The sequence below is a fragment of the Tursiops truncatus genome, chromosome 17 (genome assembly GCF_011762595.2).
Source record: "Tursiops truncatus isolate mTurTru1 chromosome 17, mTurTru1.mat.Y, whole genome shotgun sequence".
In the NCBI taxonomy this organism is placed as follows: Eukaryota; Metazoa; Chordata; class Mammalia; order Artiodactyla; family Delphinidae; genus Tursiops; species Tursiops truncatus.
Window position 1 is genome coordinate 42,759,461 of NC_047050.1, and position 16,354 is coordinate 42,775,814.

The 16,354-nt window shown below is 38.7% G+C and overlaps 1 protein-coding gene across 4 annotated transcripts in view; it reads left to right on the forward strand.

Annotated features, from left to right (window-relative positions):
- Window positions 1–16,354, forward strand: part of VPS13B (vacuolar protein sorting 13 homolog B) — a 797,029-nt gene that overhangs the window by 635,520 nt on the left and 145,155 nt on the right. For all 4 annotated transcript variants that reach the window (XM_033843006.2, XM_073794625.1, XM_073794626.1 and 1 more), the window contains 2 exons: window positions 15,389–15,596; window positions 15,900–16,084. In XM_033843006.2, coding sequence (XP_033698897.1) covers window positions 15,389–15,596; window positions 15,900–16,084 — 393 coding nt within the window. The remainder of the gene's footprint in view (window positions 1–15,388; window positions 15,597–15,899; window positions 16,085–16,354) is intronic.

Sequence of the window (16,354 nt, forward strand, 5' to 3'; positions counted from 1 at the left end):
GCCAGTTTTTCCCAGAGAACAGACTGCCTCATTCCTGATGTCAACTGTGAACTCCTTTCAGGGGGTATTGAAGGTCAGCAGCTGCAGTGGCTCATGTTTTAATCTTTGTAGAGACAGACAGCAAGTGCCAATGGCAAGTGCTGCTTTCCAGTCAGCAGGGCCCCTTCATGGTCATAAATTTGACCATGGTTTGGGGGGGCATTTCATGACCATTTCAATCCATGGGGCTAGGAATGCTCATTCCAAGGCCTGGAAAAGAGTTTTCTGGTAGGCTACTCAATGTGCTCTTACTGGACTAGGCCACAGGAGTAGCCAAAAAGTCTCTGGACCACCTGTCTTACTAGTCTCTTACAGTCCAGGAAAATATTCCCTCTTGTTGCTTCTTCCCATATCTAGAGTTACACTATTACCATCATTGATCTTACATGGAACCATATATCGTCATTTGATGACAGGCTTAGTCACACATTTGGTAATGTAAGAAACAACAATTTTGTAAAACAGGTGAAATACAAATAACATAGCTAGCAGTAGTAGTGAAGTCATAAGTAAGAATCAAGCAAGCTTCCATTAGGTGTGGCCCAGTATATCCCAGGTTGTCTGACTTAGTCTGTTCTGTACCAATCCTTATCTTTAAGGTAAATTTTATATTGGCACTGTCCGTAAGGCACCCAGCCCAGTTTCCTAGTGTTACTAGACTGATTATCCTTACTATGATTTAATTGTTCCCAACATAGAGTAGCCTTTAAACTTAAATTACCATGGCCTGGTGTTAACTACATAAATCCATCCCATAATTGTGGGAGGTCTTATTCCTTGGCTGAAATTTTGCTTGTTGCTATGATTGAGCCTGAGTAATAAAGAAAAATTTACGGCCAGAGTCAGAGTAGGATCATTAATTGGCTAGGTGAGGGGATCCCACCTAGTAATATTAATAGTGGCCTAAATAGGACTATAATTTCTCTCTTCTAGAATAAATTTCCTAAGAGCCAACCAATTAGAGCCTTGGAGTAGAGAAATCCACCAAGGTAACCCAGAAGTACTAGACACAGGTAATTGGCCACAAACCCAACAACTGGATTGATTTTTAAAACTAGCATAGGAAAAAAAAAAAAAAAACTAGCATAGGATCATGCCCATGATAGGAAAACATTTGATTCATATGCAAGGGTCCAAGAAGTCAAGAAAACATTATAAATGATCATACGAGTTAGGTCCAGAATCTTGGGCAAGCTGTCTACTTCTGATGTCGTCTTCTTCTCATCCTAGTATGAGGGTAGTTTCTCTTTTGTTTGAGCATTGTTTTAAGGTGATTTTGAGGTCAACCACACTCGCCATAGGCCAGTCCACTGCAGGGGCCCTTTGTGAGTGGTAATTAATCCAGGAGTCATTCCCTTCAGTTTCACTGTTCATCAGCTAGTTAAGAGTACCTGAAAAGTGTCCTTCCGACCAGGTTGGAGATAGTCTTTAAATTATGTCTGTTTTAGCATGCACAATCTCCTGGTTCCAGGTCCTGGGGCATCTGATCTTCATTCAAAGATAGATTACTAAGATAAACTTCAGAAACAAACTTAGAGTGTCCTTCAATTAAACTTTACATTAATATAGCATGACAGCAGGGGACTACCTAGGAGGTAAGTCTTAATAAATACAGACCCTCCATTAACAAAACCAGAATTTAATATTCACTGAAACAATCTTTTTCTCTCTAAAATTACCGTCATTTTTACCAAATGTAACCAAATTAAGAGTAGTTTGTTTGCAAAATAAGTCTGGTCTCAGTAAACTTGGCCTGATGATTTATATAACTATAATTGATGATATAGAATTCTTATGTGTGTGTGTGAAATTTTGATAAGGAGTCTCATACTGAACTTTTAAAAGATCTCTCAGGGCTAGGAAAGTCATACCAAGGGTTTATCACACATTTTGCCTAACAGATCTAGGTGAATTCCTCACTTTTCTTTTTTTTTTTTTTAATTTAATTTAATTTAATTTTTTTATACAGCACGTTCTTATTAATCATCAATTTTATACACATCAATGTATACATGTCAATCCCAATTGCCCAATTCATCACACCACCACCACCACCACCACCACCTGCGGCTTTCCCCCCTTGGTGTCCATACTTTTGTTCTCTATATCTGTGTCTCAATTTCTGCCCTGCAAACCAGTTCATCTGTACCATTTTTCTAGGTTCCACAAAGATGTGTTAATATACGATATTTGTTTTTCTCTTTATGATTTACTTCACTCTATAACACTCTCTAGATCCATCCACATCTCAACAAATGACCCAATTACATTCTTTTTTATAGCTCAGTAATATTCCATTGTATATATGTAACACATCTTCTTTATCCATTCGTCTGTCGATGGACATTTAGGTTGCTTCCATGACCTGGCTATTGTAAATAGTGCTGCAATGAACATTGGAGTACATGTGTCTTTTTGAATTATGGTTTTCTCTGGGTATATGCCCAGTAGTGAGATTGCTGGACCATATGGTAATTCTATTTTTAGTTTTTTAAGGAACCTCCATACTGTTCTCCATAGTGGCTGTATCAATTTACATTCCCACCAAGAGTGCAAGAGGGTTCACTTTTCTCCACACCCTCTCTAGCATTTGTTGTTTGTAGATTTTCTGATGATGCCCATTCTAACTGGTGTGAGGAGACACCTCATTGTAGTTTTGATTTGCATTTCTCTAATAGGGATGTTGAGCAGCTTTGCATATGCTTCTTGGCCATCTGTATATCTTCTTTGGAGAAATGTCTATTTAGATCTTCTGCCCATTTTTGGATTGGGTTTTTTTTTTAATATTGAGCTGCATGAGCTGTTTATATATTTTGGAGATTAATCCTTTGTCCATTGATTCGTTTGCAATATTTTCTCCCATTCTGAGGGTTGTCTTTTCATCTTGTTTATGGTTTCCTTTGCTGGGCAAAAGCTTTTAAGTTTCATTAGGTCCTATCTGTTTATTTTTGTTTTTAATTCCATTACTCTAGGAGGTGGATCAAAAAATATCTTGCTGTGATTTATGTCAAAGAGTGTTCTTCCTATGTTTTCCTCTAAGAGTTTTATACTGTCCGATCTAACATTAAGGTCTCTAATACATTTTGAGTTTATTTTTGTGTATGGTGTGAGGGAGTGTTCTAATTTCATTCTTTTACATGTAGTGGTCCAGTTTTCCCAGCACCACTTATTGAAGAGACTGTCTTTTCTCCATTGTATATCCTTGCCTCCTTTGTCATAGATTAGTTGACCATAGGTGCGTGGGTTTACCTCTGGGCTTTCTATTTGTTCCATTGATGTGTGTTTCTGTTTTTGTGCCACTATCATATTGTCTTGATTACTGTAGCTTTGTAGTATAGTCTGAAGTCAGGAAGTCTGATTCCTCCAGCTCCATTTTTTTCCCTCAAGACTGCTTTGGCTATTTGGGGTCTTTGATGTCACCATACAAATTTTAAGATTTTCTGTTCTAGTTCCGTAAAAAATGCCATTGGTAATTTGATAGGGATTGAATTGAATCTGTAGATTACTTTGCGTAGTATAGTCATTTTCACAATATTGCTTCTTTCAATCCAAAAGCATGATATATCTCTACATCTGTTGGTATCATCTTTAATTCCTTCATCAGTGTCTTATAGTCTTCTGCATACAGGTCTTTTGTCTCCCTAGGTAGGTTTATTCCTAGGTATTTTATTCTTTTACTTGCAATGATAAATGGGAGTGTTTCCTTAATTTCTCTTTCAGATTTTTCATCATTAGTGTATAGGAATGCAAGAGATTTCTGTGTATTAATTTTGTATCCTGCAACTTTACCAGTTTCATTAATTAGCTCTAGTAGTTTTCTGGTGTCATCTTTAGGATTCTCTATGTATAGTATCATGTCATCTGCAAACAGTGGCAGTTTTACTTCTTCTTTTCCAATTTGTATTCCCTTTATTTCTTTTTTTTCTCTGATTGCTGTGGCTAGGACTTCCAAAACTATGTTGAATAATAGTGGTGAGAGTGGACATCCTTGTCTCGTTCCTGATCTTAGAGGAAATGCTTTCAGTTTTTCACCATTGAGAATGATGTTTACTGTGGGTTTATCAAATACGGCCTTTATTATGTTGAGGTAGGTTCCCTGTATGCCCACTTTCTGGAGAGTTTTTATCATAAATTGGTGTTGAATTTTCTCAAAAGATTTTTCTGCATCTATTGAGATGATCATATGGTATTTCAATTTGTTAATATGGTGTGTCACATTGTTAATCAATTTGTTAATATGGTGTATCATATTCATTGATTTGCATATATTGAAGAATCCTTGCATCCCTGGGATAAATCCCACTTGATCATGGTGTATGATTCTTTTAATATGTTGTTGAATTCCTTTTGCTAGTATTTTGTTTAGGATTTTTGCATCTATATTCATCAGTGATATTGGCCTGTAATTTTCTTTTTTTGTAGTATCTTTGTCTGGTTTTGGTATCAGAGTAATGGTGGCCTCATAGAATGAGTTTGGGAGTGTTCCTTCCTCCGCAAGTTTTTGCAAGAGTTTGAGAAGGATGGGTGTTAGCTCTTCTCTAAATGTTTGACAGAATCCACCTGTGAAGCCATCTGGTCCTGGACTTTTGTTTGTTGGATGATTTTTAATCACAGTTTCAATTTCATTACTTGTGATTGGTCTGTTTATATTTTCTATTTCTTCCTGGTTCAGTCTTGGAAGGTTATACCTTTCTAAGAATTTGTCCATTTCTTCCAGGTTGTCCATTTTATTGGCACAGAGTTGCTTGTAGTAGTCTCTTCAGATGCTTTGTATTTCTGCAGTGTCTGTTGTAACTTCTCCTTTTTCATTTCTAATTTTATTGATTTGAGTCCTCTCCCTCTTTTTCTTGATGAGTCTGCCTAATGGTTTATTAATTTTCTTTATCTCCTCAAAGAACCAGCTTTTACTTTTATTCATTTTTGCTATTGTTTTCTTTGTTTCTTTTTCATTTATTTCTGCTCTGATCTTTACGATTTCAATCTTTTCGCTAACTTTGGGTTTTGTTTGTTCTTCTTTCTCTACTTCCTTTAGGTGTAAGGTTAGATTGTTTATTAGAGATTTTTCTTGTTTCTTGAGGTAGGCTTGTATAGCTATAGACTTCCCTCTTAGAACTCTTTTGCTGCAACCCATAGGTTTTGGATCATCATGTTTTCATTGTCATTTGTCTCTAGGTATTTTTTTATTTCCTCTTTGATTTCTTTAGTGATCTCTTGGTTATTTAGTAATGTATTCTTTAGCCTGCATGTGTTTCTTTTTTTTAAGTTATTTTCCCTGTAATTCATATCTAGTCTCGTAGCATTGTGGTCAGAAAAGTTGCTTGATATGATTTCAATTTTCTTAAATTTACTGAGGCTTGATTTGTGACCCAAGATGTGATATATCCTGGAGAATGTTCTGTGCACACTTGAGAAGAAAGTGTAATCTGCTGTTTTTGGATGGAATGTCCTATAGATACCAGTTAAATCTATCTGGTTTACTGTGTCATTTAAAGCTTCTGTTTCCTTATTTATTTTCATTTTTTATGATCTGTCCATTGGTGTAAGTGAGGTGTTAAAGTCCCCCACTATTATTGTATTACTGTCGATTCCCTCTTTTGTAGCTGTTAGCAGTGACCTTATATATTGAGGTGCTCCTATGTTGGGTGCATATATACTTATAATTGTTATATCTTCTTCTTGGATTGATCGCTTGATCATTATGTAGTGTCCTTCTTTGTCTCTTGTGACATTTTTATTTTAAAGTCTATTTGATCTGATATGAGTGCTGCTACTCCAGCTTTCTTTTTTTTTTTTTTTTTTTTTTTTTTTGCGGTATGTGGGCCTCACACTGTTGTGGCCTCTCCTGTTGCGAGCACAGGCTCCGGACGCGCATGCTCAGCGGCCATGGCTCATGGGACCAGCCACTCCACGGCATGTGGGATCTTCCCAGACCAGGGCACAAACCCGTGTCCCCTGCATTGGCAGGCGGACTCTCAACCACTGCACCACCAGGGAAGCCTTCCAGCTTTTTTCTTTTGATTTGCATTTGCATGGAATATCTTTTTCCATCCCCTCACGTTCAGTCTGTATGGGTCCCTAGGTCTGAAATGGGTCTCTTTTAGATAGCCTATGTATGGGTCTTGTTTTCTTATCCATTCAGCAAGCCTGTGTCTTTTGGTTGGAGCATTTAATCCATTCACATTTAAGGTAATTATTGATACGTTTGTTCCTATTACCATTTCCTTAATTGTTTTGGGTTTGTTTTTGTGGGTCCTTTTCTTCTCTAGTGTTTCCCACTTAGAGAAGAAGTTCCTTTAGCATTTGTTGTAGAGCTGGTTTGGTGGTGCTGAATTCTCTTAGCTTTTGCTTCTCTGTAAAGCTTTTGATTTCTCCATCGAATCTGAATGAGATCCTTGCCGGGTAAAGTACTCTTGGTTGTAGGTTCTTCCCTTTCATCACTTTAAGTGTATCTTGCCACTCCCTTCTGTCTTGTAGATTTTCTGCTGAGAAATCAGCTGTTAACCTTATGGGAGTTCCCTTGTATGTTATTTGTCATTTTTCCCTTGCTGCTTTCAATAATTTTCTTTCTCTTTAATTTTTGCCAATTTGATTACTATGTGTCTTGACGTGTTTCTCCTTGGGTTTATCCTGTATGGGACTCACTGCGCTTCCTCAACTTGGGTGGCTATTTCCTTTCCCATGTTAGGGAAGTTTTCGACTATAATCTCTTCAAAATTTTCTCTGCTCCTTTCTCTCTCTCTTCTTCTGTGACCCCTATCATGCGAATGTTGTTGCGTTTAATGTTGTCCCAGAGGTCTCTTAGGCTGTCTTCATTTCTTTTCATTCTTTTTTCTTTATTCTGTTCCGCAGCAGTGTATTCCACCATTCTGTCTTCCAGGTCACTTATCCATTCTTCTGCCTCAGTTATTCTGCTATTGATTCCTTCTAGTGTAGTTTTCATTTCAGTTACTGTATTGTTCATCTCTGTTTGTTTGTTCTTTAATTTTTCTAGGTCTTTGTTAAACATTTCTTGCATCTTCTCGATCTTTGCCTCCATCCTTTTCCGAGGTCCTGGATCATCTTCACTGTCGTTATTCTGAATTCTTTTTCTGGAAGGTTCCCTATCTCCACTTAATTTATTTGTTTTTCTGGGCTTTATCTTGTTCCTTCATCTGGTACATAGCCCTCTGCGTTTTCATCTTGTCTACCTTTCTGTGAATGTGTTTTTTGTTCCACAGGCTGCAGGATTGTAGTTCTTCTTGCTTCTGCTGTCTGCCCTCTGGTGGATGAGGCTATCTAAGAGGCTTGTGCAAGTTTCCTGGTGGGAGGGATTGGTGGTAGGTAGAGCTGACTGTTGCTCTGGTGGGCAGAGCTCAGTAAATCTTTAATTTGCTTGAATCCTGATGGGTGGTGCTGGATTCCCTTCCTTTTGGTTGTTTGGCCTGAGGCAACCCAACACTGGAGCCTACCTGGGCTCTTTGGTGGGGCTAATGGCAGACTCTGGGATGCTTCACGCCAAGGAGTACTTCCCAGAACTTCTTCTGCCAGTGTCCTTGTCCCCATGGTGAGCCACAGCCACCCCCCACCTCTGCAGGAGACCCTCCAACACTAGCAGGTAGGTCTGGTTCAGTCTCCTCTGTGGTCACTGCTCCTTCCTCTGGGTCCTGATGCACACACTACTTTGTGTGTGCCCCCCAAGAGTGGAGTCTCTGTTTTCCCCAGTCTTGTCTAAGTCCTGCGATGAAATCGCACTAGCCTTCAAAGTCTGATTCTCTAGGAATTCCTTCTCCTGTTGCCAGACCCCCAGGTTGGGAAGTCTGACATGGGGCTCAGAACCTTTACTCCAGTGGGTGGACTTTTGTGGTATAATTGTTCTCCAGTCTGTGAGTTACCCACCCAGCAGTTATGGGATTTCATTTTGCTGTGATTGCACCCCTCCTACCATCTCAGTGTGGCTTCTCCTTTGTCTTTGGATGTAGGGTATCTTTTTTGTTGAGTTCAAGTATCTTCCTGTCGATGATTGTGCAGCACCTAGTTGTGATTCTGGTGTTCTCACAAAAGGGAGTGAGAGCACGTCCTTCTACTCTGCCATCTTGGTTCAGGCCTCGCCATTGGTAGTTTGATAGGGATTGCATTCAATTTGTAGGTTGCTTTGTGTAGTATAGTCATTTTCACAATGTTGATTCTTCCTATTCAAGGCACATTATATCTCTCCAACTGTTTGTATCATCTTTGATTTCTTTCCTCAGTGTCTTATAGTTTTCTGTGTACAAGTCTTTTGTCTCCTTAGGTAGGTTTATTCCTAGGTATTTTATTCTTTTTGTTGCAATGGTAAATGGGAGTGTTTCCTTAATTTCTCTTTCAGACTTTTCATCATTAGTGTATAGGAATGCAAGAGATTTCTGTGCATTAATTTTTGTATCCTGCTACTTTACCAAATTCATTGATTAGCTCTAGTAGTTTTCTGGTAGCATCTTTAGGATTCTCTATGTATCGTATCATGTCATCTGCAAACAGTGACAGCTTTGCTTCTTCTTTTCTGATGTGGATTCCTTTTATTTCTTTTTCTTCTCTGATTGCTGTAGTTAAAACTTCCTAAACTATGTTGAATAATAGTGCTGAGAGTGGGCAACCTTGTCTTGTTTCTGATCTTAGTGGAAATGGTTTCAGTTTTTCACCATTGAGAACGATGTTGGCTCTAGGTTTGTCATATATGACCTTTATTTTGTTAAGGTAAGTTCCCCCTATGCCTGCTTTCTGCAGAACTTTTATCATAAATGGGTGTTGAATTTTGTCGAAAGCATTTTCTGCACCTATTGAGATGATCATATGGTTTTTCTCCTTCAGTTTGTTTATGTGGTTTATTACATTGATTGATTTCCATATATTGAAGAATCCTTGTATTCCTGGGATAAACCCCACTTGATCATGGTGTATGATCACGTTACGTTAAAAGTAACATGCTGGTGGTTGAGAGTCCGCCTGCCGATGCAGGGGACATGGGTTCGTGCCCCGGTCCGGGAAGATCCCACATGCCGTGGAGCGGCTGGGCCCGTGAGCCATGGCCGCTGAGCCTGCCCGTCCGGAGCCTGTGCTCCGCAACAGGAGAGGCCACAACAGTGAGAGGCCCGCGTACAGCAAAAATAAAAATAAAAAAAAAAGTAACATGCTGTTGGGTTCTGTTTGTTACTGTTTTGTTGAGGATTTTTGCCTTTGTGTTCATCAGTGATATTTGTCTGTAGTTTTGTTTTTTTGTGACATCTTTGTCTTCTTTTGGTATCAGGGTGATGGTGGCCTCATAGAATGAGTTTGGGAGTGTTCCTCCCTCTGCTGTATTTTGGAAGAGTTTGAGAAGGCTAAGTGTTAGCTCTCCTCTAAATGTTTGATAGAATTCCCCTGTGAATCCTTCTGGTCCTGGGCTTTTGTTTATTGGAAGATTTTTAATCACCATGTCAATTCCAGTGCTTGTGATTGGTCTCTTTATATTTTCTATTTCTTCCTGGTTCAGTCTCAGCAGGTTGTGCTTTTGTAAGAATTTGTCCATTTCGTCCAGGTTGTCCATTTTATTGGCATAGAGTTGCTTGTAGTAATCCGTCATGATCTTTTGTATTTCTGCAGTGTTAGTTGTTACTTCTCCTTTATCATTTCTCATTCTATTGATTTGAGTCTTTTCCCTTTTTTTCTTGATGAGTCTGGCTAGTGGTTTATCAATTTTGTTTATCTTCTCCAAGAACCAGCTTTTAGTTTTATTGATCTTAGCTGTTGTTTCCTTCATTTCTATTTCATTTATTTCTGATCTGATCTTTATGATTTCTTTCCTTCTGCTATCTTTGCTGTTTTTTTGTTCTTCTTCTCTAATTGCTTTAGGTGTAAGGTTAGGTGGTTTATTTGAGATGTTTCTTCTTTCTTATGGGAGGATTGTATTGCTATAAACTTCCCTCTTAGAACTGCTTTTGCTGCATCCCATAGATTTTGTTTTGTCGTGCTTTCATTGTCATTTGTTTCTGAGTATTTTTTTATTTTCTCTTTGATATCTTCAGTGAGATCTTGGTTATTTAGTATTGTATTGTTTAACCTCCATGTGTTTGTATTTTTTACAGATTTTTCCTGTACTTGACATCTAGTCTCATAACGTTGTGGTCTGAAAACATACTTGATATGATTTCAGTTTTCTTAAATTTACCAAGGCTGGATTTGTGACACAAGATATGATCTATCCTGGAGAATGTTCCATGAGCACTTGAGAAGAAAGTGTATTGTGTTGTTTTTGGATGGAATGTCCTGTAAATTAATTAATAATCAATTAATTCCATCTTATTTAATGTATCATTTAAATCTTGTGTTTCCTTATTTATTTTCTTTTTGGATGATATGTCCATTGGTGAAAGTTGGATGTTAAAGTCCCCTACTATGATTGTGTTACTGTCAATTTCCCCTTTTATCCCTGTTAGCATTTGCCTTAAGTATTGAGGTGCTCCTATGTTGTTTGAATAAATATTTACAATTGTTATATTTTCTTCTTGGATTGATCCCTTGATCATTATGTAGTGTCCTTCTTTGTCTCTTGTAATAGTCTTTATTTTAAAGTCTATTTTGTCTGATATGAGAATTGCTACTCCAGCTTCCTTTCATTTCCATTTGCATGGAATATCTTTTTCCATCCCCTTACTTTCAGTCTATATGTGTCCCTAGGTCTGAAGTGGGTCTCTTGTAGACAGCATATATACAGGTCTTGTTTTTGTATCTTTTCACGCAGTCTGTGTGTTTTGGTTGGAGCATTTAATCTATTTACATTTTAGGTAGTTATTGATATGTGTGTTCCTATTAATTTTTTTAATTGTTTTGGGTTTGTTATCATAGGTCTTTTCCTTCTCTTGTGTTTCCTGCCTAGAGAAGTTCCTTTCGGATTTGTTGTAAAGCTGGTTTGGTGGTGCTGAATTCTCTTAGCTTTTGCTTGTCTGTAAGGCTTTTAATTTCTCCATGGAATCTGAATGAGACCCTTGCTGGGTAGAGTAATCTTGGTTGTAGGTTTTTCTCTTTCATCACTTTAAATATGTCCTGCCACTCCCTTCTGGCTTGCAGAGTTTCTGCTCAAAGATCAGCTGTTAACCTTATGGGGATTCCCTTGTATATTATTTGTTGCTTTTCCCTTGCTGCTTTTAATATTTTTTGTTTGTATTTAATTTTTGGGACTTTGCTTAATATGTGTCTTGGCATGTTTCTCCTGGGATTTATCCTGTATGGGACTCTCTGTTCTTCCTGGACTTGATTAACTATTTCCTTTCCCATATTAGGGAAGTTTTCAACTATAATCTGTTCAAATAGTTTCACAGTCCCTTTCTTTTTCTCTTCTTTTGGGACCTCTATTATTCCAATGTTGGTGTGTTTAATGTTGTCACAGAGGTCTCTGAGACTGTCCTCAATTCTTTTCATTCTTTTTTCTTTATTCTGCTCTGCAGTAGTTATTTCCACTATTTTATCTTCCAGGTCACTTATCCGTTCTTCTGCCTCAGTTATTCTGCTATTGATCCCATCTAGAGTATTTTTAATTTCATTTATTGTGTTGTTCATCATTGTTTGTTTGCTCTTTAGTTCTTCTACGTCCTTGTTAAACGTTTCTTGTATTTTCTCCATTGTATTTCTAAGATTTTGGATCATCTTTACTATCATTATTCTGAATTCTTTTTCAGGTAGGCTGCCTATTTCCTCTTCATTTGTTTGGTCTGGTGGGTTTTAACTTGCGCCTTCATCTGCTCTGTATTTCTCTGTCTTCTCATTTTGCTTAATTTACTGTGTTTGGGGTCTCCTTTCTGCAGGCTGCAGGTTCGTAGTTCCCGTTGTTTTTGGTGTCTGCCCCAGTGGCTAAGTTTGTTTCAGTGCGTTGTGTAGGCTTCCTGGTGGAAGGGACTGGTGCCTGTGTTCTGGTGGATGAGGCTGGATCTTGTCTTTCTGGTGGGCAGGACCACATCCGGTGGTGTGTTTTGGAGTGTCTCTGAACTTGCTATGATTTTAGGCAGCTTCTCTGCTAGTGGGTGGGGTTGTGTTCCTGTCTTGCTAGTTGTTTGGCTTAGGGTGTCCAGCACTCTAGCGTGCTGGTCATTGAGTGGAGCTGGGTCTTAGTGCTGAGATGGAGATCTCTGGGAGAGCTTTCGCTGTTTGATATTACATGGGGCCAGGAGGTATCTGGTGGACCAATGTCCTGAACTTGGCTCTCTCACCTCAGAGGCTCAGGCCTGACACCCTGCTGAAGCACCATGACTCTGTCAGCCACCCCCGCTCAGAAGAAAAGGGAGAGAAAGAAAGAAAGAAAGAAGGAAAAATAGATAAAGTTATTAAAATAAAAAATATATATTATTATATATAAAAAAATGTTAAAGTAGTAAAAAAAAAAACGGAAGAGAGAGCAACCAAATGCAAAAACAAATCCACCAATTATAACAAGCTCTAAAAACTATACAAGAAAAAAAAAGGACGGACAGAACCCTAAGACAAATGGTAAAAGTAAAGCTATACAGGCAAAGTCACACAAAGAAGCATACACATACACACTCACAAAAGGAGAAAAAGGAAAAAAAATATATATATATACATTAAAAATTTTTAAAAAGGAAGAGAACAACCAAATCAATAAACAAATCTACCAATGATAATAAGCTGTAAATACCAAACTAAGATAAACATAAAACCAGAAACAAATTAGATGCAGAAAACAAACGCGAAGTCTACAGTTGATCCCAAAGTCCACCACCTCCATTTTGGGATGATTCGTTGTCTATCCAGGTATTCCGCAGATGCAGGGTACATCAAGTTGATTGTGGGGATTTAATCCACTGCTCCTAAGGCTGCTGGGAAAAATTTCCCTTTCTCTTCCTTGTTCGAACAGCTCCTGGGTTTCAGCTTTGGATTTGGCCCCACCTCTGCGTGTTCTTCGCTCAGACAGGACGGGGTTAAAGGAGCAGCTGATTAGGGGGCTCTGGCTCACTCAGGCCAGGGGGAGGGACGGGTACGGAATGCGGGGCAAGCCTGTGGCGGCAGAAGCCGGAGTGAGGTTGCACCAGCCTGAGGCGCGCCGTGCGTTCTCCCGGGGAAGTTGTCCCTGGATCACAGGATCCTGGCAGTGGTGGGCTGCACAGGCTCCCAGGAGGGGAGGTGTGCACAGTGACCTGTGCTTGCACACAGGCTTCTTGGTGGTGGCGGCAGCAGCCTTAGCATTTCATGCCCGTCTCTGGGGTCCGGGCTGTTAGCTGCGGCTTGCTCCCATCTCTGGAGCTCGTTTAGGCAGTGTTCTGAATCCCCTCTCCTTGTGCACCCCTAAACAGTGGTCTCTTGCCTCTCAGGCAGTTCCAGTCATTTTCCCAGACTCCCTCCCGGCTAGCTGTGGCGCACTAGCCCCCTTCAGGCTGTGTTCACGCAACCAACCCCAGTCCTCTCCCTGGGATCTGACCTCCGAAGCCTGAGCCTCAGTTCCCATTCCCCGCCCGCCCCGGCGGGTGAGCAGAAAAGCCTCTCGGGTTGGTGAGTGCTGGTCGGCACCGATCCTCTGTGCGGGAATCTCTCAGCTTTGCCCTCTGCATCCCTGTTGCTGCGCTCTCCTCCGTGGCTCCAAAGCTTCCCCACCACCACCCCCCGTCTTTGCCAGTGAAGGGGCTTCCTAGTTTGTGGAAACTTTTCCTCCTTCACAGCTCCCTCCCAGAGGTGCAGGTCTCATCCCTATTCTTTTGTCTCTGTTTTTTTTCTTTTTTCTTTTGCCCTACCCAGGTATGTGGGGAGTTTCTTGCCTTGTGGGAAGTCTGAGTTCTTCTGCCAGCGTTCAGTAGGTGTTCTGTAGTTGTTCCACATGTACATGTATTTTTGATGTAGTTGTGGGGAGGAAGGTGATCTCCACATCTTACTCCTCTGCCATCTTGAAGCTATCCTGAATGTGTATCCTTTATATGATTTGATGTTCCCCAAATTTGACACAAATCTAAAAACTTGAGGAATTCAGAGTTATAGAAAATGGCAATGACTAATTTGTTAATAGTGGAGGCATATTAAATATGAATTTGTCTTCATCTAAAAGTTGTCTTGCCTCACCTTTTTCACCAGTTTTCTTAGTGACACAGAGGTAGATGTAGGGGAGCCCACTAACTTATTGCTTTACATTGATTGGTTTTGAGATTTTCAGTATCTGTTATAAATTTTCATAGATTTACTCAGCATGTGATTTTGTGTTGTTTTATCAAGAATAGTAATTGTATTACCATTTTTCCAAGACAGCAAAGTAGCTCCACATTAAAAACAACAATAAGAGCAAAGACAAAGTATATCATCTCTACATTATAAACTCTCTTGATATTTTAAAACCTGGAGCACAGTGTTTGACTCCCCAACTTGACTTTTCACCTATCTCTGTTTTTCAGGATTCAATAAAAATAAGATTGATGAGAAAAAAATAGACTTTGTATCATACCTCTTACTTTTATTTCTGAGATGCCTTAATTCCAGAGAGTAGGACTTAAACTGAGGGTTTCAAACTTGCCCACAAAGCATAGGCTTATTCTTTTCTACGTCTGTATATTCTTTTCTTCTTTGCCGTATTAGCTGGTCCTCTTAGAAATTACGGTTGTATTGCCTTTATCCAATACATTCAGAGAAATTAATATTTTGAAAATTTATGGTCTCTGACATTAATCATTATTACCTACTGGTCATACTTCCATTATAGACTAATATTCTTCACATGCAGAAAAAGGGAACTTGATCCTCTCTGTTAGATATAACACCAAGAGTTTGTTCTGAAACTGTACCGTAGCTCCTGTACAGTTGGTTCTGAAGGGCTGTGAAATACTGTTTGTTGGCACTTTCTCACTAAACACTGAAGTTGGGAGCCTTTTAAGTTCAGGTTCATTGAGCGTCTTTTTTTTTTCTGAAGAGTGAAAGTGCAAAGAAAGGAACCCTATAATCAAGATGTGTTCATGTAACCTCATGACAAAATGTAGAAGCTGTTCTACAATATTATTAACATTTTGGCCTAGAAGGATCTTCATATAGTCTCTCAGACTATAATGGATATTCTTTTCCCTCTTAGCTAAGTTAATTCATAAACATTACCTCACATAAACATAATTTCATTATCAATTCAGCATTTAAAATTGATTGCTATCCACACAATATATGATATACTTGATTTTCTTGTTTTTATGTATTTACCCAAGAATAGAATTTCATCCCATAGGTCAATTGCTTCTTAAAAATTATAGTTTAATTATTATCAATAGTTAAATTAAATGTAATTACAGCCTTGAACTAATTCAAATATGATTGTACCTAATTATTCTCATGAAGTGTTTGTGTTAAAGCCAGTAAAATTTTTCATATGATTTTAAAGGTTTTCTGGGGTCAAGAACATTTGAATTGCCTAGTTCTTCTACATGAATTACTCAATGGATACCTTAAAGAGGAGGGAAATTTTGAAGTGCAAGTTTCTGAAACAGTGCCGCAAATTCCATCTCCTATGGAAAAAAATCAGATATTTAAAAGTGAACAAAGTTCAGATGACCTACGGACAGGTCTGTTTCAGTATATACAGGATGCTGGTAAGTAACGATAGCTTCAGTGTGATTGTGTGTGTGTTTGTTTATTTTACCTGCATATTCAGTAAATAATAACACATCAAGATCACTTGAAAAGTAAGTCAATACCTGCAGTACAAAAATAGTACATTGCCATTCAGTCTCTCTTAAGGGAAAATTTTTGATTTGTTCCTGTCTTAAACCATGTAAACATGATCAACCAGCTTCTTTATATTCTTTTCTTTTATACTCATAATTTTTTCTTGTGTAATAAACCAACATGTTCCCCTTCGAAAGCATACAATTAATTACACTTTCGTTTAACAGAAGCTTTGAAAATGCCTGGTGTCTATGAAGTCTTGTTTTACAATGAAACTGAAGATAGCCCAGGGATGATGTTATGGAGATATCCAGAACCTAGAGTGCTCACCCTTGTACACATAACTCCTGTGCCCTTCAACACCACAGAGGATCCAGATATTAGCACAGCAGACCTTGGTGATATGCTACAGGTATGGAATGGCTCTTCATTTCAAAATAAAAGACAGTGTGGGAAAGTGCTGATTTGATCATAATAAAAATGTTGGGAGCATACCTATCTTCTCCATAAGTTGTATCAGAGAGAAATACACATGTATGTGCGTATACAGACACATACATATGTACACATACACACACACACGAGACACACACATACTAGAAATTGTATAATAAGAGAATAATGTCATTCAGATTCATGGTACATGGCAATCCTGAGAGTTCTTAATTCTACTCTTCAACCT